At 51.7% G+C, this 21719-nt stretch overlaps 1 protein-coding gene across 1 annotated transcript in view; it reads right to left on the bottom strand.

Moving 5' to 3' along the window:
* The window catches only part of neb (nebulin), a 69960-nt gene that overhangs the window by 19404 nt on the left and 28837 nt on the right, over window positions 1-21719 (bottom strand). Inside the window, 57 exon segments of the mRNA XM_030112127.1 lie at window positions 2167-2271; window positions 2557-2658; window positions 2749-2859; window positions 2934-3044; window positions 3198-3302; window positions 3387-3491; window positions 3572-3676; window positions 3760-3864; window positions 3942-4049; window positions 4137-4232; window positions 6081-6188; window positions 6980-7084; window positions 7604-7708; window positions 7824-7928; window positions 8015-8119; window positions 8266-8370; window positions 8745-8849; window positions 8953-9057; window positions 9149-9253; window positions 9330-9428; window positions 9502-9606; window positions 9707-9811; window positions 10045-10152; window positions 10251-10358; window positions 10460-10567; window positions 10664-10768; window positions 10849-10953; window positions 11884-12081; window positions 12174-12287; window positions 12750-12857; window positions 13005-13109; window positions 13202-13306; window positions 13387-13491; window positions 13670-13867; window positions 14299-14409; window positions 14481-14588; window positions 14682-14786; window positions 14878-14982; window positions 15064-15168; window positions 15255-15566; window positions 15673-15780; window positions 15884-15985; window positions 17107-17205; window positions 17289-17393; window positions 17480-17791; window positions 17869-17976; window positions 18083-18187; window positions 18280-18483; window positions 18921-19232; window positions 19354-19461; window positions 19588-19692; window positions 19914-20117; window positions 20207-20518; window positions 20596-20703; window positions 20790-20894; window positions 20990-21193; window positions 21270-21581. Of these exon segments, the coding sequence (XP_029967987.1) occupies window positions 2167-2271; window positions 2557-2658; window positions 2749-2859; window positions 2934-3044; window positions 3198-3302; window positions 3387-3491; window positions 3572-3676; window positions 3760-3864; window positions 3942-4049; window positions 4137-4232; window positions 6081-6188; window positions 6980-7084; window positions 7604-7708; window positions 7824-7928; window positions 8015-8119; window positions 8266-8370; window positions 8745-8849; window positions 8953-9057; window positions 9149-9253; window positions 9330-9428; window positions 9502-9606; window positions 9707-9811; window positions 10045-10152; window positions 10251-10358; window positions 10460-10567; window positions 10664-10768; window positions 10849-10953; window positions 11884-12081; window positions 12174-12287; window positions 12750-12857; window positions 13005-13109; window positions 13202-13306; window positions 13387-13491; window positions 13670-13867; window positions 14299-14409; window positions 14481-14588; window positions 14682-14786; window positions 14878-14982; window positions 15064-15168; window positions 15255-15566; window positions 15673-15780; window positions 15884-15985; window positions 17107-17205; window positions 17289-17393; window positions 17480-17791; window positions 17869-17976; window positions 18083-18187; window positions 18280-18483; window positions 18921-19232; window positions 19354-19461; window positions 19588-19692; window positions 19914-20117; window positions 20207-20518; window positions 20596-20703; window positions 20790-20894; window positions 20990-21193; window positions 21270-21581 (7536 nt within the window).

The raw sequence follows: 21719 nt of genomic DNA, 5'->3' as shown, positions 1-21719 counted from the left end.
TTTAAGGCATCATCTGTTGCTAGGGTAAAAAGAAATCTGCCCGAGGCCTTCACTGTCCGTTCCTGATGGCGCAGTAAAGTAAAGTGAAGCGTCAAACAGACAGTTGCTTCAACCAATCAGACAGTTGCTTCAACCAATCAGACAGTTGCTTCAACCAATCAGATTTCGAGTTGGCGACTCAGCGCCTTCTAGCTAGCGTACACTAACAACAGCAGATCCAGGCCTTCTGATTTACATTCACCAAGAGATACAGTAGGGGGCGGTATGCACCTAAGTTGTTGGTCGCCTACCACAATTATTTACCACAGGGCAGCTGGACTTTCAGCCCTGGCTTTATGGAACTGAAACGCTCGGATAATCTATATGACAGAGCAGCTGAACTCTTTTTAAGGAAGGAAATGAGGATGGATTTTGTTTACAAATAATCGGGATTTTGGTGAGTAAAATGTTCCTCTTTTCCTAAAATATATTGCTGTTTTATTAAGTTGTTGATGCTTATTGTATGTGCGCAGATGTAGTAGGAGACTTGTGCACTTCAGCAAAGGCATTTATTCTGACTGCACAAGTATCTATCTGCTGTGCAACAACTCTTTATATGCCTATCTGCATAATAAGATTTTTTTCTATAGACTTAAAATAGTTATTGAGAGGATGGTTCAGGCGGATCTGTTCTGAAGGCTTTAGTGTGAAATGCACAGTCCGCTACTGGTTTTACTACACTCATTCTACGTGTGTTTAACACTAACGGTTGGTTTCCTGTGAGCAGTGTGGCGTTCAAGAGCAGAATCTCTGTTTATTCATGTTATTAAAGATAAATGCATCCATTACAGCAAACTGTAGAAATAACACTGATATCGGCTTTATCCGGTATTCTAACATTCACTTTATCTTTATCGGTTTAGGAGAAACATAAAGAGATGCAGAACTCGGCAGACATGAGGAATAAAGGGTTAAGTATATATGGCAGAGGTCAGTTTATGGTCGTGGTCACATTTCAGGAAGACACCGAGTCAAACAGTATCACTGGAAATAAAAACGTGTATATCTGGAAGCCACATGTAGGGAGTTTGCACAGTGGCAGGAAGTGTTTCTGAGGGGCTGCGCTGCCCTCTAGTGGTCAGATCAGGGGTTTGACTCCACTGGATATACACGTGTTTATGAGGAGAGTTCAGCTGCAGCCAGTTTCAACATCTCGTCGTTTCAAACGTCGACAGACTGAAGGACTCGTGGAGAAAAGAGGGAATCATGAAACATCCAGGAGGAAGGAGGGAGCGGCGAACGCAGAGAAGCCAGGAGTCTATGCAGAAACAAGCACACAATGCAGAGGACAGGAGGACAGGGGACACTGTGCAGCAAGGCCTGATGGGAGCGAGCCATCTGTTCCTGGGAGTGTGTGTTAGAGGTCCAGGACCGCGGACAGACAGGAGACAGGGCGGAGCCTCCTTACGTCACTAGTCACCGCGCTCATTTTCCTAATGTGGCGCATCAGGGGCGTATCATAGGACGACGTCCCGTGGAGAGAGGGCTTGGCCTACAGAGCGCAGCGAGATGAGGGATGAGAACACACACACACACACACACTGACGGATGGAGGGAGAACAGAGCACAGCGGTGAGAATGAGGACAGATGAACAGTGATCTGAGCAGTGAAGGATGGACGTCTGCGTCTCCGCGGCGATGAAAGGATGAAGGACTGACACACAGATGAAAGCATGATGGACCAGCTTCTACTTCAGGACTGCCGCTAAAGCTTCTGCCGCAGCGGCGCTAGTCTGCAAGTAACGGCGGCCGGAGACGCCCGGGGGGGGGATGGGGACGCCCTGGGGGGGAACCGGGACGCCCGGCGGGGGAACCGGGGAGCCCGGCGGGGGAACCGGGGAGCCCGGGGGGGGGGACCGGGACGCCCGGGGGGGGAACCGGGGAGCCCGGGGGGGGGAACCGGGACGCCCGGGGGGGGAACCGGGACGCCCGGCGGAGGGAACCGGGACGCCTGGGGGGGGGGGAACCGGGACGCCCGGGGCCGGGGAACCGGGACGCCCGGCGGGGGAACCGGGACGCCCGGGGGGGGGAACCGGGACGCCTGGGGGGGGGGGGGGGGGGGAACCGGGACGGTCGTCACTGCTGCAGAGAGGAGGAGGCCGGGGGAGCGAGGGCGCTGCGGAGTACCTGGCTGGTCAGCTTGGACACTTCGGTGGCCAGAGCGATGTCCGGGCGGTGGACCAGGGAGCCTCCGCGGCTGGCCTCCTCCCGGGCCTTCTCCCGGTAGCCGATCTGGAACCACGAGAGCGGAAAACCCTGAACTCAGCCCTGCTTTCTGTAAACCTCTGTTCGTTTCCTGCATCACATCCTGACGAAAACGGAATTTAAGTTTTTATCTAATCTCTGTTGAAGCATTTGGGAAATGGAGTTTAAGCTTTTTTCAATATATGGAACAGTGTTTTTCTTAAAGTGAGGAGGACTAGAGAAATCTGTCCAACGTCCCCAAGAAAACAATAAGAATCAACAGGGAATGCTTCTGTTTTAACCTTTGACCTCAGTGAGAGCCGAGCTGGTTACCTCGCTGATGAGCTTGGCGGCCTGCGTGGCCTTCCTGATGTCGGGCCGGTCCACCACGGTGGTGTAGTGCAGGTTGGCTTTGGCGCTCTTCTTATAGGCGACCTGCGGCGGAGAGGAGAGAGACGAGCGCCACGCTCAGAGAGGGAGGGGCGGGGCTGGGGGCGGGGCTGGGGGCGGGGCGAGGCGGCTCACGTTGCTCTGGCTCTTGGCCACGTCCATGGCGTGCTGCACGTCGGGCGGCACCACCATGCTGTTGTAGATGGACTTGCCCTTCTCCTTCTCGAACTTGGCTTTGTAGAGTTTCTGTGGGGAGAGACGCAGCGGTCAGACGGCGGCGGCGGCGGCGGCGGGGCGGTGGCACCGGGGAGGAGGCGCACCCCGCTGACGAGCTGGTTGATCTGCTTGCTGTGGACGGTGTCCCGGGTCTGAGGCAGCGTGGTGAAGGAGCCCGACTGCATCTCCTTCTTGCTGGCCGCCTTGTATTTGCTCTGAAAGAGAATCCAGAGCGAAGACGGTGAAACGCCGGCTTCTCTGGGAATTTAACAACTTTTAAATGGACTTTTTTCCACCACAAAAACTTTAAATGCTGCACTGTCGTTTTATGTTTTAGACCTCGGGTAGAAGACACCTCCAGCTCTCACCTCTGACGCCAGGCTGCGCACCGCCTTGGCGTGCAGGATCTGGGGCGTGTCCTTCACGGGCACGTAGTGACCTTTGGCCTTCTCATACTTCTGCTTGTACTTGACCTGAGCGAGCGCAGACAGAGCAGAGCGTCACGTGACGCCCCGGCCGATCCGGCGGCGTTTCGCGGCGGCAGCGGAGAAACCTACGTCGCTGGCCATCTCGGCGTTCTTCAGGCAGAGCAGCGTCAGCTTGTCGTCGACCACGGGGATCACGCAGCCCTTCAGCATCTCCTTGTCGTACTTGTACTCAACCTGAGGAGGAGTCATTGACAGCGTAAGTTTCTCAGGACGGCGGCGTCGACAGGAGCATAGCAGACGGCGGCGAGCCTCACGTCGCTCTGCTGCAGTGAGTTCTTGGCGGCGTTGAGGAAGTCGGGCCGATCCGTGGTCCAGATCCACTTGTTCTTGGTGGCTTCGTACTTCTTCTTGTAGTCCAGCTGAAACACAGAGTCCGTCCGGTTGGCTGGTTTCTGGAGCGGCGAGAGGAAAAGGGCGGCGGCGGCGGCGGAACGGCGCTCACGTTGCTGATGTTCTTGTAGGCCTCCTTGGCGGCGCGGATGTCGTGAGCCTCAGGGTCCATGTTGATCTGAGCCTTGCTCCGCTCGTACACCTCCCTGTACTTCAGCTGGAGGAAACACACACACACACCTCAGCACGCTGCACGTCCTGCAGCCCGGACAGAGTGTGTGAGGCGCCACTCACGTTGCTGGTGATCTCCTTGACCTTCTTCATGTGCTGCTGGTACGGCGTGTCGTACGGCAGGGTGTAGCCCTTGGCCTTGTTCTTGTGGTACTCCATCTTGTAGATGATCTGAGGAGGAACAATCGATCAGGAGCCGTGAGAACGATCCGCGCCGAGCCCCGAACGGGACGCAGAGCTGAAGCGCCGGTTCCTCACGTCGCCGATCTTCTTGCTGCGCCGGTGGGCTTCGTACTCGGGGGTCTCCAGGATGGAGGTGAACTTGTCCTTGGCGCGTTCGTACTGCTCCCTGTACTTCCACTGGAGGAGGAGCAGAAAGGCCGTCGGTACAGTTCAACGTCCACACAACGGATTCAAACCGATGAGGCTTAATTAACAGAACAGCTGAGACGTGAAGATAAATAACACATCAACTCAAGCCACAATCTATTTTAGCTAAAATATTCTAAATTTAATAATAACTTCAAACTTCTGTTTTCTAAGAAAAAGATTAGAACAAAGTCAAAGTTATCTGACTGTGATCTGAGTGATTTCTTTGATTCTACTGGATGAAATGAAGCCGTGCGGTCAGAACCATGCATGATCAACACACACACACACACACACACACACACACGCAGAAACACGTCGGCGATGGTTTCCCAGATGAAGATGGAGACGAGGACTCGTGTTTCCATGAAGCCTGCAGGCCGACCGGCTCCTCCTCCTGGAGTCCTGAAAAACCCGGGACTGTCTGACAGGAGAGGAGTCTGAATCTACCGGCTGCGCTTTAACAGCGACTCACTGCTGCCACCTAATGCGCATCGCGAACATTACTCCTACTTTATATGATGACGTTTGAAGGATTTGAAAACAAAACTTAAAGCAAATACATTTCTATAAAATGTAGGCTGGATTTTAGGAAAAACATTTCTTCTTTAAATTTAACATTTCAAGATCGGCTCAAGACGCAGAATGTCTCATTGTTCATGTTCGACTTTTAAATAAGCTATCATTAAAACTGGGGTCACTCCGTGTCGGATTTAGTGGCGTGTGCATCGCTGCTCAAGCTACTAACTTAACCAGTTAACCCAGGTTGATCCAGTCTGGTAAATCGTCAGCTCAATCAGGAAATCAGGAAAGTTCCAGGGAATTACTGACCAGTTACTTGAACGTTACACCAGTAACAGGAAGCTAGACTGAAAAATAATTAGCCAATGAAATGACTCACTGCTGCCACCTAATGCATAAAGAGTGGCACTGCTCAAAATGACAGACTGCACCTTTAAACTTTAGAAAAAACTAACTGCAAAACAAACGGCTCTGAGTGAACATTTGACAATCAGCATCTTTAAAAGCAATAAGAGGTGTTTAAAACCTGCAGCTGATTTTCTGGAGTGAGTGGATGAATTTAACACCCTGAGCTGAAAACGCAGAGGTGAGAAGTTCTTTCTGCATTTTGCTGTATTTGAAGACGAAGAGACGCTCCGGTGAAGATGAAGACGATCAGATGAGTGATGAAGGGATTAGAGCGAGGATGAGGAGGATGGAAGTTAGAACCACTGGATGAATGGATGGATGGATGGATGGATGAAGCCGTGTCCAGAAACAGCAGGAAGGCTCATAAAGGTCTTATGGCTTCAGCGGCAGCTGGTTTGAGGACGAGACGAGACGCCGCCGTCCGGCTCGTTACCTTGCTGCCCGCCACGGACTGGTAAAGCGCCGTGAGGATTTCAGGGCGACGCAGCTCATTGCAGCCAAGCTCATGGAGCTCCTTCGATCGGCACTTATACAGTTTCTGTGTACACACACACGACAAACACACACGACAAACACACACAGCATGCCACAGGGGGGGACATGAGATTCAACAGGAAGTGGAAACGGCAGAAACACTGGGAGGACTGGAGGGAAAACCCCGGAGGTCCAGGAGGCCTCCATCTGTGGGCTCAGAGTCCAGCGTCTGGACGCACAGATGAAGGACGTTTGGAGGACGTTTGACATCGACCTGTGGGACAGAACCGGGAGGGACACAGAGGGACGCTGACAGCCATGCCGGGACCACTCTGCAGGCCCGCGGACCGCTTCATGCACCGGTGGCGGTCTGGAGGACCGGACCGGACCGGAGCAGGCCAGGCGGGGGCGGGGCGCCGCCGCCAGGACCTTTACCTGGCTCATCTTCCGGTTCTCCCGGGCCAGCTGGTACCTGGGGTCGTCTGTGGTGATGGTGAACTTATCCTTGGTCTTCTCATAGTTAGACCTGTAGGTCCTCTGCTCACAGCGGCAGAAGGGAGTTAAAAACAAGCGTCCAGGAAAATAAAATGAAAATGAACCACAGCGTGGAGCGACGGAGCGAAAGAGGGGAGAAAACGAAGTGATGGAGGATGGAGGGACACATTCTGGAACAGCTGCTTTAAAACAGAGGCGTCAAAAACACTCAGCCTGGGGAATACCTGCAGCTCAGAGCTAAAACAGACCAAACATCTGACCTCTGTGACCTCTGTGACCTCTGTGACCTCTGCACGCCTTCATATACATGCACTAATTAAAAAAATAAAAGCTTTCTCCAGGCTTCCTCTGCTGACTGTATAATGTAAAGCTGCACATTTTTGGAGTTTTCTTCTTCATAAGTGATTATTCTGTGTTTATTCCAAGTTTATACTTTATTTTGAAATTCTTTTACTTTCAATGAGATCTTGATATAAGAATTTAAAATAAAGAAATAAGTCTCTCAAATCATAAATTAACTTAAATCCAGTAAGATGAGACATTTTGACGGAAAACAAGAAAAACGAACTCGGTAAGATTTTGAGTTTTTGCAGTTTTTTTCAGCGTGAATGTTCGCTGTGATGGGGGGCTTCATTTATTTTTCCTCTTTTTGACACCTCTGATTTAAAAAGAGCAATTTTTAAAGCATCACGAGAGAGAGAAGATGAATTCAGTCTTTTACCTCCAGGCTGAGAGTCCAAAGAGAAGCAAAAGGGATGAAAACATGGTGAACACAACCGAACTGATCGAAGCCTGACTTTCAGGACTGGGCTGGATTTAAAGGGAGGACTCACGTCGTTGATGAGGATGGAGGCGTTCTTGGCGGCCTGGAAGAACGGCGTGTCGGACGTGTATTTAAAGTTGGCTCTGTTCTTCTCAAAGGAAGCTTTGTACAGCCTCTGTTAGAAAAGAGAAAACAAAGCAGAGGGACAGAGCGTGACTGGATCTGAGAGGACGGTGCTCAGGAAACACATTCTGGTTTCAAAATGTTCCGTTTAATCAGCAGATTTCCATTAAAGATTAGCTTCTTAAAGCTACAATAAAAAAATATCACTATTTTCACATATTGTGAGATGTGACATTATATTGGCAGAACTTTTATGTGTACTGTGAAGACACTTCAGCATGTTTTATCATTCAGTTATTATTATTATTAAAACAGGAACAGTAACAGGGTGAATTCTGTGGAATCTGTAAACTGAGTAAAATGGAGCAACATGTTTTATTAACTGTTGTATTAAGAGTCAATGAGAGTTTTAATAGTAAAAACCTTCACAACTCTTTAACAAGCGACACCTACTGGAAGGTTTTATGAGCGAAACATGTTTTTATTATTATCAGTTTGGATGAAACGGGAAGAACCGACAGACGGAGAGATGGTGAAACGACAGACAGAGGAGAGAGCGGCGCTCCGTCACCTCGCTGTACAGCTTCTTGTTGTTCTCGGCCAGCAGCAGCTCGGGCGTGTCCCACACGAAGCAGCCGATGCCCCGGAGCCAGTCCAGGTCCTCCTTGTACTTGACCTGAAGCCAGAGACGCAGCAGATCCTCGTCAATGAGGCGGGACGGCGGCGGGGCGCCGAACGTCCTCCTCCTGCCGCCGCCGCTCGCCGCCGCGGCTCCGGGCGAAGCCACTCACGTTGCTGACGTTGTCGTTGACGATCCTGCTGAAGAAGAACTCGGGGCGATCCGGGATGGACTTCCAGGTTCCCAGGGAGCTGATGTACTTCTCCCTGTATTTGACCTGAGGAGGAGGAAGAGGCGGCTTCAGTCTGAGCGGCTTCCGACGCCGGCGATCAGCTGATCGACGGGTCCGGTCAGGCTCCTCACCTCACTGATGTCGTCGGTCACTCTGCGGTGGTAGACCACGTCCAGGGCGTCCTTCACGGTGCGGTAGTGTCCTTTAGAGAGCTCGAAGGTTTCCTTGTAACGCAGCTGAGGACAGAGGAGACCACAGGCAGACTGAGACATCTCAAGCCCCTCATCGCTTCAGCAGCCTCTGAACGAAGCTGGAGTCTCCGCCTGATCCGCCGCCGGCCGGGACGCGAGGCGTCCGGCGGCGTGTCGGGCGCTGCACTCACGTCGCTGGACTGCAGGTAGGACTTCTTGGCGCGGATGAGCAGCGGCGTGTCGGCGATGGCCGTGTAGCGGTGCTTCATCTTCTCATACTGCTCCTTGTATTTATTCTGAGGGAAGACGGAGAGGAATAAATGTACAAGAAAACAACAAACATCTGTCACAATATACACGATTTTCATTCATTTGCGTCAGGATATTGTTTATAAATAAAAAATAAATGAATGAATGTATTAATTAAAAATAAAATAAGGCTAAATTTAAAAAAATAAAAAAAACACAAGACTCAATTAAATAAAATAGATAAATAAATTGTCTTTCAAGACATGATTAGCGTATGAGTTAAAATGTTAGAAGAAATTTAAAAACACTGAATAGTAACACTGAAATTAAAATAAGTGGAATAATAAATCCTTCCGGAGTGAAACGTTCTGGCAGAGTTCTGTGATTTGAGACGCTGAGTGTGAAGGAAGGAGCTTCTCACGTCGCTGAAGATGACTTTCATCTTTCTGGCGTGGCCCATCGTCGGCGTCTCGCTCTCCGGGGTGAAGTGGACTCTCTCCTTCGCGGCCAGGTCGGTGTACAGGTACTGCAGAAACAGGCGGGAGAAACCGGGATCAGGTCCACAGAGCTGTGAGGAGGGTGGGGCGGGGTGGGGCGGGGCGGGGCAGGGCAGGGCAGGCGGGACCCACCTTATTGGTCAGCTGCTGGGCCCACTTGGCTCTCTGGACGTCCACGGCCTCGGCCGTCATGGTGACTTTGGCCATGTCCCGCTTGCTCTGGGCTTTGTAGACCATCTGGAAAAGGCCCAGAGAGGATCAGTCCCTCAGGAAGCTTCGAGTGATTCGGCAGAGCCTGGTTCTGGACCAGAGTTCAGATCTCACTCACGCCGCTCATGTGCGTCTTCAGCTCCGTCACTCGCTTGTACTCCGGAGTGTCGAGCACCACGGAGAAGTTGGCCAGGTTCTTCTTGGCCTCCACCGGGTAGTTCTCCTGAGAGGCGGGGAACAGAGCAGTTCAGGCCCGTGGAGCGGAGCGAGCGGCGGCGGAGACCAGGAGGCGGCGCTACCTTGAACTTGGTGATGTTGCGGACGTGGACCATCTCCGGCGTGTCGTACAGGAAGCAGCCGAGCCCGCGCAGCCAGGACAGGTCCTCTTTGTATTTCAGCTGAAAGCAGGACAACACGTCACTGCGTGTGCGGCGGCCGGGCGTTTGGGCGGCGTGCGTGCGCCGGGCGTACCTCGCTGGTGATCTCGTTGACGTGGTAGCAGTGCAGCAGCTCGGGCGTGATGGGCAGCGAGATCAGCTGGCCCTTCGTGCTGTTGTACTTCTCCTTGTACCACAGCTGGAGGAGACGGCAGACGTTCGGTTACCGTGTGTGTGTGTGTGTGTGTGTGTGTGTGTGTGTGTGTGTGTGTGTGTGTGTGTGTGTGTGAGGCGCTCACGTCACTCAGGTGGTCCTGGTTCATCTTGACCTGCCGGATGTCGGGAGTGTCGTAGGTTGTGTGGATCTTGTCCTTCTGCTTGTGGTACGTCTCACGGTAGAGACGCTGCGGAGGAAGAGACGGAGACGGAAGAGGTGGAGTCAGGAACGCAGAACATCACGGAAACTTAGGAGTGTTTCAGGAACTTCCTCCTTTCTAAGTTCATCCCAGAGATCTTTAGTGGGAACTAAAGATCTAGCGGGAAGAGTTTTAGTATCGGTACAGAGACCGCGTGTGTGTGTGTGTGTGTGTGTGTGTGTGTGTGTGTGTGTGTGTGTGTGTGTGTGTGTGTGTCTTACGTCGTTGACGATCTTGTGAGCCTTCCTGGACGTGACGAAGTTGACGCCCTCCGGGTGGAGTGTGTACGACCTGGCCTTCATCATCTCATACGCCTCCTTGTATTTCACCTGCGGAACAGAAGCAGCACGAGGTTAGGAAGGGAGAACCGGAGGAGAACCAGAGGAGAACCGGAGCAGAGTCGGAGCAGAGCCGGAGGAGAACCCACGTTGCTGGAGACCACGCTGTTCTTCTTGGCCTGAGTGATGAGCGGCGTGTCGTGAGGCAGCGAGTAGCCGGTGGGCATGGAGTGCTTGTTGGCGTCTTTGTAGATGTTCTGGGAGAGAAGAAGACGGAGTTTAAAGCAGATCACTAATGGATGTTTTCGATTCCCTCACACCACCCTGGGTGGAGGTAGGTGTCGGAATGCTCCCTCACATCACTCTGGATGTAGTTGGCCAGGCGGGCCCTCTCGGTCTCGATGGTGACGGCGGGCGCCGTGTTGGTGCCCTTGATGTTGGCGTTGTAGTCGGAGCGGTAGTGCAGCTGGAGGAGGACAGAGGAGAGAGGGGTGTGAGTGATTCAGATCACTGGGGGGTGGGGCGGGGGGTGGGGCGGGGGGTGGGGGGTTGTCGGACGTACGTCGCTCAGGTTGACGGCGTTCTGCTTGGCGGTCTCGTACACCGGAGTGTCCGTCACCACGGAGTAGTCCTTGAACGCCTCGATGCCCTTCGCTCTGTACTTCGCCTGGAACGAAAAGCCCAGAGTCAGAGTGCCATCTGGGAGAACGTAGAACTGCAGCGAGTGAGAGAGGAGGTGAAGGTCACCTCGCTCTGAAGGTCGCCGGCGTGCTTCACGCGCAGGATCTCCGGCGTGTCCCAGGCGTAGCAGCCGATCCCCTTCAGCCAGTTCAGGTCGTCCTTGTAGAAGATCTGGAGAGAAACACACACTCTGCTGGATCTGGGCCGATCTCAGGAGGCTTCAGGGCTGCAGGCAGCCAATCACAGATCAGTAACTCCCCGAAGTCTTGGAGGGAGAGCAGGAGCTCGGCTCGGGGCGGGTAGACTGACCTCTTGCTCTGAAACTCCAACTGTTTCAGACGTGCAAGAGATCTTTGATTTCATTCTGTTTTTCTTCATGTCTGCATGTGTGTCAAATGCACGTGCACATGCACGTGTATGAATGTATGTAAATATACATAAGTGCAGATATGTGTGTGTGTGTGTGTGTGTGTGTGTGTGTGTGTGTGTGTGTGTGTGTGTGTGTGTGTGTGGGTGTGTGTGTAGCACTTGCAGTTACACTTCCTGGTCTGAAACTGGACACTGCTCATTTTACATGCGAGTACAGTTTGTTTTTAATTCCTTATAATTACTAAAGTCATTATTTCCTCTTTTATAAGGCTTAGTGAATAAAAACAGAATTCCAATATCATGGATCCAACATGAACAACAGCTTTGTTCCTGTGTGAAGAGGAGCAGGAGGAGGAGGAGGAGGAGGAGGAGAAGGAGCAGGAGGAAGAGGAGGAACAGGAGGAAGAGGAGGAGGAGGAGGAGGAACAGGAGGAGGAACAGGAGGAAGAACAGGAGGAGGAACAGGAGGAGGAGCAGGAGGAAGAGGAGGAACAGGAGGAGGAGGCGGAGGAGAAGGAGCAGGAGGAGGAGGAGGAGGAGGAGCAGGAGGAAGAGGAGGAGGAGGAGGAGGAGGAGGAAGAGGAGGAACAGGAGGAGGACGAAGAAGAGGAGGAGGAAGAGGAGGAGGAGGAGGAGGAACAGGAGGAGGAGGAGGAGAAGGAGCAGGAGGAGGAGGAGCAGGAGGAGCAGGAGGAAGAGGAGGAGGAGGAGGAGCAGGCGTGGCTCACTCACGTCGCTGAGCTGCTCGTTGACCTTGCGCGCCTGGACGTACACCTGCATGTCGGGCAGGCAGATCCACTGGTGCAGGTACTTGCGGTAGTTGATGCCGCTGACGGTGGACTGGGTGTTCCGGGCCGACAGGATCTCCAGCATGTCGGGGGGGATGTGGTTCTTGGCCTTGGTCTTCTCGTAGTTCTCCTTGTACAGACGCTGGGGAGACGACAGACAGGGGGGGTTCAGGAAGCCGGTCCGGTCCGGTCCGGTCCGGCGGCGGCGGCTACGAGGTCGGTCGTCAGACTCACGTCCAGGACCAGCTTTCCCGCCTTGACGCAGCGAGCCGTGGACGGATCGTCCTCCAGAGACTTGGGCAGACTGTAGAGGGACTTGAACTTCTCATAATCCTCCTTGTACTTCACCTGAAGGCCAGACAGAGGGGCGACAGCGTGAGCGGGAAAACTGCTTCCTGTCTTCACCTCATTATCTGAAATGTCACTTTATCCAAACTAAGACTAAAACACTTCCAAAATGTAGGAGAGAACCAAAGGAAAACGCCTCAATATTCAAAGATTACTATTGCTCCAAAGAAAAATGACAAATAAATCTTTCCAGGTTTTTTCCTTTTCACGACTTCATGAACAGATATCACATTTTTGTGTTGCAGCTCATCTTCTCTGAAGCATGATCACTGCTTTGAACTTTACATCAGTGGTAAATTGTTATTTCACTGCGGCGACAATAAAGCTGAGTCTGACCTCAGTAGAAAACCGGTGTGTTTTATTCCTTTTTTTCCAGGAGTTATCGTTCTTATGTTTCTATGATCTTTCCAGTGAAACTGTCGGAGGCCCTGAGGCGTCAGGAGAGCTGGGAGTCCAACTTACGTTGCTGAGGACGACCTTCTGGTGCTTGGCGTGCTGCATGGCGTGCGAGTCATGAGGGATCTGGTAGGACGTGGCTTTGACTTTGTCCCAGGCGGCGGTGTAGTTTTTCTGTTGGCAGCGAGAAGGAGCGCCTTACGCAGAGCCTCACACACACACACACACACACAGACACGCACACGCACACACACACACACACACACACGCACACACGCACACACGCGCACACACACCCACCCACACACACAGCTGACTCACGTTGCTGAAGAAGTGCTTGAAGTTGTGGCAGCGGGCGTAGTCGTAGGTGTCCAGCACGGTGGTGTAGAGATGCTTCTCCTTGTGGTAGGCCTCCCTGTAGTTCAGCTGCCAGAGAGAAGACGTTACCGTCACACACACGGATTCTTCGCTGTCACCTAAAAAGCACCGCAGGTCTTCTGACGCTGCGGCTCACACACCTCGCTGGCCCAGGTGTGTCCCAGGATGGCCGTCACGTAAACGGGCGTGTCCGTCACGATGGAGTAGTTGTTGAAATCCTTCTTGGCTTCGGTTCGGTACTTGAGCTGAACGGGAGGAGACCAGAGTCAGGCGTGAGCGGGACAGCGTGAGGAATGGCGCCGTGGTTTCACGTGGGTTCGCCCACCTCGCTCTGAAGGTCGTAGGACTTCTTGGCGCGGAGGATCTCGGGGGTGTCCCACACGAAGCAGCCGATGCCCTTCATCCAGTTCAGGTCGTCCTTGTAAAAGACCTGCGAACAAAATGCCACCATGTAGACTGGAAATACACACTTATACCCAGAATTACTGGCTTCGGCTGACAAATCAAACCGTGGATTTCAACATTTCACATTCCAGTAGAAATGTGAAAAAAATATAGACGTTTTCATTCCCTAAACTCTGAGCCACGACAAAAAAAAGCAAGCGTACATCGCTGAGGATCTCGTTGGTCTTGCGGGCCCGGATGGCGTCCTCCTGCTCGGGGTGGCAGGTCCACTGGTGCAGGTAGGTGCGGTACAGGACGTCGCTCAGCATGTCCTGGCAGCGCTTCGCCACCTGGTTGGCGATGATGTCGGGCGGGAGGTGGATCTTGGTCTTGGTTTGGTGGTAATCCTTATGGTAGAGCCTCTGCAGCAAGAACACCACACGCAATAAAAAGTCTCAATCTCATGGAAATGAGGGCAAAAGAAAAGATCTATCTATCTATCTATCTATCTATCTATCTATCTATCTATCTATCTATATGTTTATCTGTCAAAATTAAATCAATTCTGATCATGATTATAAATCAAAGAATACTTATGGAAACCGTCTTTGTTCAGGGAGAGACATATTAGTTTGTTTTACATTTGTTGATCGTGTTTCAGATTTTCAGATCACGTTTGTTCAGACTTTAATGTTTATTTTTGAATCACTCAGTTTGATTAAAGGGCCGGTTGATCTTTTGTGTCTCCAGTAAAGAGATAAACGAACTGAGACGAGGACTCCCACTGACTCTGGATGGTTTTCCAGCAGCAGGAGGATATGAGCCCAGTGTGTCGTCCACAGAGGCTACGTACCAGGCCCTTCCCCTTCTCCTGCTCTCCACAGCGAACCACCTCCGGGAAGTCCACCAGGGTCCCTGCCATGTAGTGACCTTTGGCCTTCTCGTGGGCGTCCTTGTACTTGGCCTGCACGACAAACAGAAATGGTGAGTGCTCACCGACAGTGGAAACAGAGAGGATGTGGAGGAGGGACTCACGTCGCTGGCGATCTCCCTGCCCTTCTTGCCGCTGACCAGTGGGATGTATTCATGGTCCAGCTTGTAGCCCAGAGCCTTGGTGGAATCCCAGTCAGACTTGTAGAGTTTCTGGAATCAGACAGATGTGTTGTGTGTTCTGTGGTGAAGTGTTTTCAGAAATGAACTGATGGAACAGCAGGTTCTTTTTTTTTTTTTTTTTACCTCGCTGATGTTCTTGGAGACCTCCCTGCTGTGTGCCAGCTGAGGAGTATCCTCTGAACCGATGTAACGACCCTTTTCGGCATTGAAAGTCTCGTGGTACTTCAGCTGGAGCAAAGCAACAAACACAGAATTCAGTGTACTGCCGACTGAGACGCCTCCTGACGTCCCAGTTCTCGAAATGCGAGGTCGTCCGTACATCGCTGAGGTTGGCGGCGTTGATCTTAGCCAGGATGATCTCAGGCCGGTCCACCACCAGGGTGAATTTTCCGAAGTTGTCCTGGGCTTGCTTCTTGTAGAGCCTCTGCAAACCAACAAAACGGTGCCCAGGTGAGACGCTGCATCATGACCGGTGAAGCGCTGCTCTATGTGTCACCGGACGCACCTCGTTGAGGATCTCCTGAGCCTTCTTGACCTTGACGTGGTCGACGGAGTCGGCCGCCACCCAGCCGCAGCCCCGGATCCATTCCAGATCGGCCTTGTAGACGTTCTGCAGACACAAGCGAGGCGGGAGCTTAAGACTGCGGTTCACCACACGTCACCGAGTGAGTTGAGAGAGCGGGTTGGCCGGCTCACGTCGCTCTGCAGGTCGTAGACCTTCCGGGCCTGGACCACGTCGTTGGAGTCCGGCAGACACGTCCACTGGTGCAGGTGAGTCCTGTAGTTGAAGTCGTTGACCTGGATCTGGCATTTCTTGGCCAGTTCCAGGTTCAGCATGTCCACCGGCAGGTGGAACTTGGTTTTGGACTTGTTGAAGTCCTTCTTGTACAGAGCGTCGCTGGCGATCTTGGCCGAGTTTATGGCCAGCATGATGAGGGGGTCGTCCTGGACGCAGCGGGCGCCGATGTGGTGGCCCACCTGCTTCCGGTACGACTCCAGGTATTTATGCTACAAGACAGAAACCACAGACTGCTCCTTACTCTGCTGCTCACAGAAGACTCCAAACATGCTAATGCGTGTTGCTATCGTGAAAGAACTGGGCTTCACCGCGTACATTACTCTGCACTTTGCTTGTCTGGATGCACTGCTTGATGGGCACAGCGTCTCCGGGCATGAAGTACCCCGTGGCTTTCACACTGTCCCAGGCTTTGGTGTACAGTTTCTACAAGAGGAGAAAACCGTCATCTCACATGGAAATGGTCGACTGCACTCCAACGAAACAGAACGGAAAGAAACACTTTCATAGAACATGCAGTCAAACTTACAGGGTGAACGTTCTTGGCCACCTCTCTGGCCGTGGCGAGAGACGGAGTGTCCACGAGGGTGTACTTGGTCTTGTCCTGATGCCAGGCTTCACGATATTTGGCCTAAAAGCAAACAAGAGAAAAGAAATATGAGCCACAGTGGCTGAGCACTTCCACAGCAGGAATCAGAGAGAACTGAGGACACTGGTTTCTTAAGGATATCCAGTTCGAGCCTCTGAATGAAGTTTGCTACATCAACACACAGGTACGTCGATTTCTGGCATCAGAACATATTTAGTGGTTCGGTTATTAAAACATCATATGCAGTACAAAAGTGGTTCAAAGAACTTCATAGAATCGACTGTTGAAAGCCTGAATGAAGGTCAGGTTTCAGGCCAGGAGTCATGTCTTCCTTTTCCCAGCCTGACAAAGTCCCCTACAAATATCAGCGGTTTATCACCCAAGCACTGCAGAGGACTTAATATTATGAAATATCAGTAATTCTATCTGCCTGTTTTCAACACTGAAGTCCAAATAACCAGACTTCACGTTACCCCGGAACCTGCATAACAGCATCGTCATGACGAGAATAAGGCTGTGATAAATAGAACCCCCCCTGACTGAGGATGGATGCATCCACCAAATCTATATTGCATATATCTCTGGTGCCTCCGCCGCTGCCATCTTGTGGAAGTTGATGGTGAAGCAGCAGTGAATGAAAGTCTATGGAGGTCAGAGGTCATCCTTCATGCCTGTTTGGCGCTTCATGATTGGTTCTACCACCTGACGTGAACCGGTGTGGGGGTCAGCCAGTGGTTTGAGGGGGGAGGGGGGGAGGCGGAGCTCGGTCTGAATGTTCATATATATGCAGAATGAAGAGAAACACCGAATGAACTGAATTTTTTTAAGAGCTAATCACACACTGACAATATTAAAAGCTCATTAAAGTCACTTTTTCATGACCGAGCCTCTTTAAGACCATGTGGTTTTTATGTTCTGCCACCTGCTGTTTGCTTTTGGAATAAAATCACACACAGTCTGCATTTCTGTGCAGGAGGGGCAGCAGAGGAAAAGTCACCTTCTGCAACATCTTGTGGGACAAAGTGGCTTCATAAGACCGAGGGTCCACGACTTAACTGTTCAGTCAGTTTCGATATTTGTCTGAATTTGGTTTTGCAAAGCGTGTTTCAAGCGATACATTGAAGCTCCGTTCTGTCAGCTGTCAGTAACGAAGCGCTCCTCACCTCATTGAGGACCTCAGCAGCGTTCTTGGCACAGACCAGGTCAACTCTGTCATTTGGCACGATGTACTTCTGTTCATCCAGCTTGACCCGGTAGCCTCTCTAGAAAACAAGAAAACACCAACGGAGTGAAGCCATCCGTCCCAATCGGATCACCCTTCAGAGCTCTCAGCGGTCACACTTACGTCGGCCAGGATCTTCTGAGCGTGCTTCACCTTCAGGACGTCGACACTCTCATGTGGCATCCAGCCGCAGCCTCGGAGCCACTCCAGATCAGCTTTATACACGGCCTGGAGCCACACAGCAGACACAACAGGAAGTTCACCAGATGGAACCACACGGTGTGATTGTGAGTGCTGCTGTGTGGCTGACTCACGTCGCTCTGCAGGTCGTAGGCCTTCCGGGCCTGGACCACGTCGTTGGAGTCCGGCAGACACGTCCACTGATGCAGGTGAGTCCTGTAGTTGAAGTCGTTGACCTGGATCTGGCATTTCTTGGCCAGTTCCAGGTTCAGCATGTCGACCGGCAGGTGGAACTTGGTCTTGGACTTGTTGAAGTCCTTCTTGTACAGAGCGTCGCTGGCGATCTTGGCCGAGTTGAGGGCCAGCATGATGAGGGGGTCGTCCTGGACGCAGCGGGCGCCGATGTGGTGGCCCACCTGCTTCCGGTACCCCTCGTGGTACTTGTACTGAAAGAGAAAAGATGGAAGTTATCTAACGTTGAGGAGCTGCATCGTTCAGGAACATGTCCTCTTCTGTCTCTTACGTCACTGATGATATCTCTGGACGCTTTGGCCTTCAGCACGGAAATAGCATCCTCCTTCACATGGTACGCTTTGGCCTTCTGGTCGTCCCATGCTTTAGTGTACAGCTTCTGCAGGGATCAATGAATGATTGGAAAAAAACATTTAAGCACATTTACAAGTCATAAAATGAATGCGAATAAAATCGTTTCTGGTGCTCTGAGTGAAGCTGCTCACGTTGCTGACGTTGACAGCGTTGGCCTTTGACAGCTCGAAGGTGGGCGTGTCGGTGGGAATGTGAATGGTGAGCTTGTCTTTATCCCAGACCTCTCTGTATTTCCACTGCAAGAAACAAAGAAGAGAACCATCAGATGAAGCCTTTCCTCTGCTCTCACAGCAGGTCATGTTTCACTGAAAGGTTTTTCTCCGCTCACGTCGCTGAGGTTGTCGGCATTCTGCTTGGACAGGACGACGGCGGGGAGGTCGACGATGCTGGTGAACTTGACGGTGCTGGGGGGCTGGCGGTACAGCCTCTCGTTGAGGATGGTCTGGGCGTGTTTCACTTTAACCACGTCCACGGATTCATGTGGCGACCAGCCGCATCCCTTCAGCCACTCCAGATCGGCTTTGTACACGGCCTGAGACACAGACGGCAGCTCTGAATGCCACGTGCTCGCATTCCTGACTGTGTGCAGATAACTTTCCTCTCTTATGAAACTCCGAATTCCCTTTTTTTTGTCCAACAGGTGCTTTATGAATAAAGACTGATTGAAAGATGTTTGTTTTAATGTTTGTCTATGGATGCCTCACCATGAACGGATTTAAATGTGAGGATATATCAGGAAGTCTTGCTGTTCTACCATGTGGCAGCACCAGAAGCACGATCATCCACCTGTCCACATATAATCTCCATATCTGAATTTCTGGTAGCATGCTGTATATGGTTACATTATGCTAACGCTGCACAATGCGGTGATATACCTGAAATGTTAAAAATGACTGTTTTGTTTCATCACAGTGTCATTTCCACTCTGCTGCAGGACGATCAATACAAACCGAAGCATCTATCACTCACGTCGCTCTGCAGGTCGTAGACCTTCCGGGCCTGGACCACGTCGTTGGAGTCCGGCAGACACGTCCACTGGTGCAGGTGAGTCCTGTAGTTGAAGTCGTTGACCTGCTGCTGGCACTTCTTGGCCAGCTCGATGGTCAGCATGTCCACCGGCAGGTTGTACTTGGTCTTGGTCTTGTTGAATTCCTGCTTGTAGATGTTGTCACTGGAGATCTTGGCGGCGTGGGCGGCCAGCAGGATCAGCGGGTCGTCGTTGACGCTGAGGGCACCGATGTGGTGGCCACACTGCTTCCGGAAACCGGCCTTGTATTTGTACTGAAAATGGAAATTAATTTTTGTTCAGTGTTACAAAGCACCAAACATAATACATGATGCCCCGGCTCTGGAGGAAGCAGGAAGACAACAGGAAGTGGTTTAAAGAATACTACACACTTACATCACTGACGATGTCTCTGGAGGCTTTGGCTGATAAAACAGAAATGGCGTCTTTGGGGAGGTAGTAGCCTTTATTGATCATGTCCACGAATCCTTCACGGTAATATTTCTATAGAAGAAAAGAAAGTCAAACATAGATGTCTGATACACGGATGAACCAGGCCCACTGGGTCTGGACCAGTAGAGTCTTTTGAACTTTATAGAGTCCAGAGGAGCACAGAAGACGCTGCATTACGTGGCTGGTGTTGAGTTTGTTCTGCTGAGCCAGGACGATCTCCGGAGTGTCGGGCATGACGTGAATGTTGGTTTTATCCTTCTCCCAGGCAGCAATGTAGGCTTTCTGTGAACATCGGAGGAGAGAAAAGAGAGGATTTAAATCAAAGAGCAACAGGACAAAGCAAAGCTGCTTGGAGTTCTACAAGAAGTTGGTTCAAGCTCAAGAACCTTCACTTTACTCTCCATGGACGGTTAACTCTGTGAAGAGTCAATAAAAACAAAACACAGATGATAAGGACAAAACAACTGTCCAAATCAAGGACTAAAGCAACTTTGAACTTCTACCTTGTCCATGTTCTGAGCGTTGGCCTGAGCGAGGGCGTACGGCATGTCGGTGGTTTGGGCTTTGAACTTGAAGTTGGTGGGGGGTTGACGGTATTTCCTCTCGCTCAGGATCTCTGCTGCTTTCTTGGCTTTCTCCACGTCCACTGACCCTATCGGGACCCATCCCGTTCCCTTGATCCACTCCATGTCGGCCTTGTAGACAGCCTGAAAGCACAAGGTGGGAGGAGTCACATCAGAGCTGGAGAGAGGAACGTCAGTTTGGCGTCTGCAGGACGGTTTGAGGCACGGCTCACGTCGCTCTGCAGGTCGTAGGCCTTCCGGGCCTGGACCACGTCGTTGGAGTCCGGCAGGCAGGTCCAGTTGTGCAGGCGAGTCCTGTAGTTGAAGTCGTTGACCTGGATCTGGCATTTCTTGGCCAGTTCCAGGTTCAGCATGTCCACCGGCAGGTGGAACTTGGTCTTGGACTTGTTGAAGTCCTTCTTGTACAGGGCGTCGCTGGCGATCTTGGCCGAGTTCAATGCCAACACAATGAGGGGGTCGTCATTGACGCTGAGGGCTCCGATGTGGTGGCCCACCTGCTTCCGGTAACCCGTCTTGTATTTGTACTGCGTAGACAGAATCAATGAATGAGCAGGCTGAAGGGCTAAAAGCCCCGTGTGGGGAGGGACAGGGCGGCGCATACATCGCTGATGATTTCTCTTCCATGTTTGGCGGCGATGACGGAGACGGCATCGGGCTTCATGTCGTATCCCTTTCTGAACATCTCTTCAACACCTTCTCTGTACAGTTTCTGGAAAGGAAAAGAAAAGAAGTGATTCAAAAAACAGCAATAACACCGGAGAACAGAGAGGAATGGCGGGAGGCGAGCAGGCTCACCCTGCTGATGTTGTAGGCGTTTGCTTTGGAGAGCAGCATCTCTGGCATGTCAGGAATCACATGAGTCTTCACTTTTTCAGCCTCCCAAGCAGCAATGTAGTTTTTCTGTGGTGAGGAGCAAAATAACAACACAGCATTAAATAATCAGAGAAAAGTAAACGAATGACCCAAAAAGACAAGAGTAATGTCTTATTGTCCACCTTGTTGATGATTTCAGCGTTGGCTTTGGCCAGGACCATCGGCATGGCGGTCATGTCAGTCTTAAACTTGAATGTGTCGGGTCTCTGTTTGTAAAGACGGTCACTGAGGATCTGGCCTGCGTTCTTGGCCTTCACCACATCAATGGACCCGATGGGGACCCATCCGACGCCCACAATCTCATCCAGGTCGGCCTTGTACACAGCCTGTTACAGAAGAAGGAACAGCTGTAACACCGAACTCATCATGGTACGCTCCAGTGTCACTCCAGTGTTTTCTCACGTCGCTCTGCAGGTCGTAGGCCTTCCGGGCCTGGACCACGTCATTGGAGTCCGGCAGACACGTCCACTGGTGCAGGTGAGTCCTGTAGTTGAAGTCGTTGACCTGGATCTGGCATTTCTTGGCCAGCTCCAGGTTCAGCATGTCAACCGGCAGGTGGAACTTGGTCTTGGACTTGTTGAAGTCCTTCTTGTACAGAGCGTCGCTGGCGATCTTGGCTGAGTTGAGAGCCAGCATGATGAGAGGGTCGTCCTGGACGGAGCGGGCGCCGATGTGGTGGCCCACCTGCTGCCTGTAGCCCGTCTTATATTTGTACTGAAGGAACGGGAAGGAGCGGAATCGAGTTACAAGCAGAAAACCACTGAGATCACATCTCTGTGCTGTTCAGGAAACATCTTCTTCATACAGCTGAAATGAGCCCGGATGATTCTTTTCAGTTACAGAGAGCTTGAA

This window comes from Salarias fasciatus, chromosome 16 (genome assembly GCF_902148845.1).
Source record: "Salarias fasciatus chromosome 16, fSalaFa1.1, whole genome shotgun sequence".
Lineage (NCBI taxonomy): Eukaryota > Metazoa > Chordata > Actinopteri > Blenniiformes > Blenniidae > Salarias > Salarias fasciatus.
Note: the sequence above shows the minus strand (reverse complement) of the source record. Positions and strands in the feature narration are given on the sequence as shown.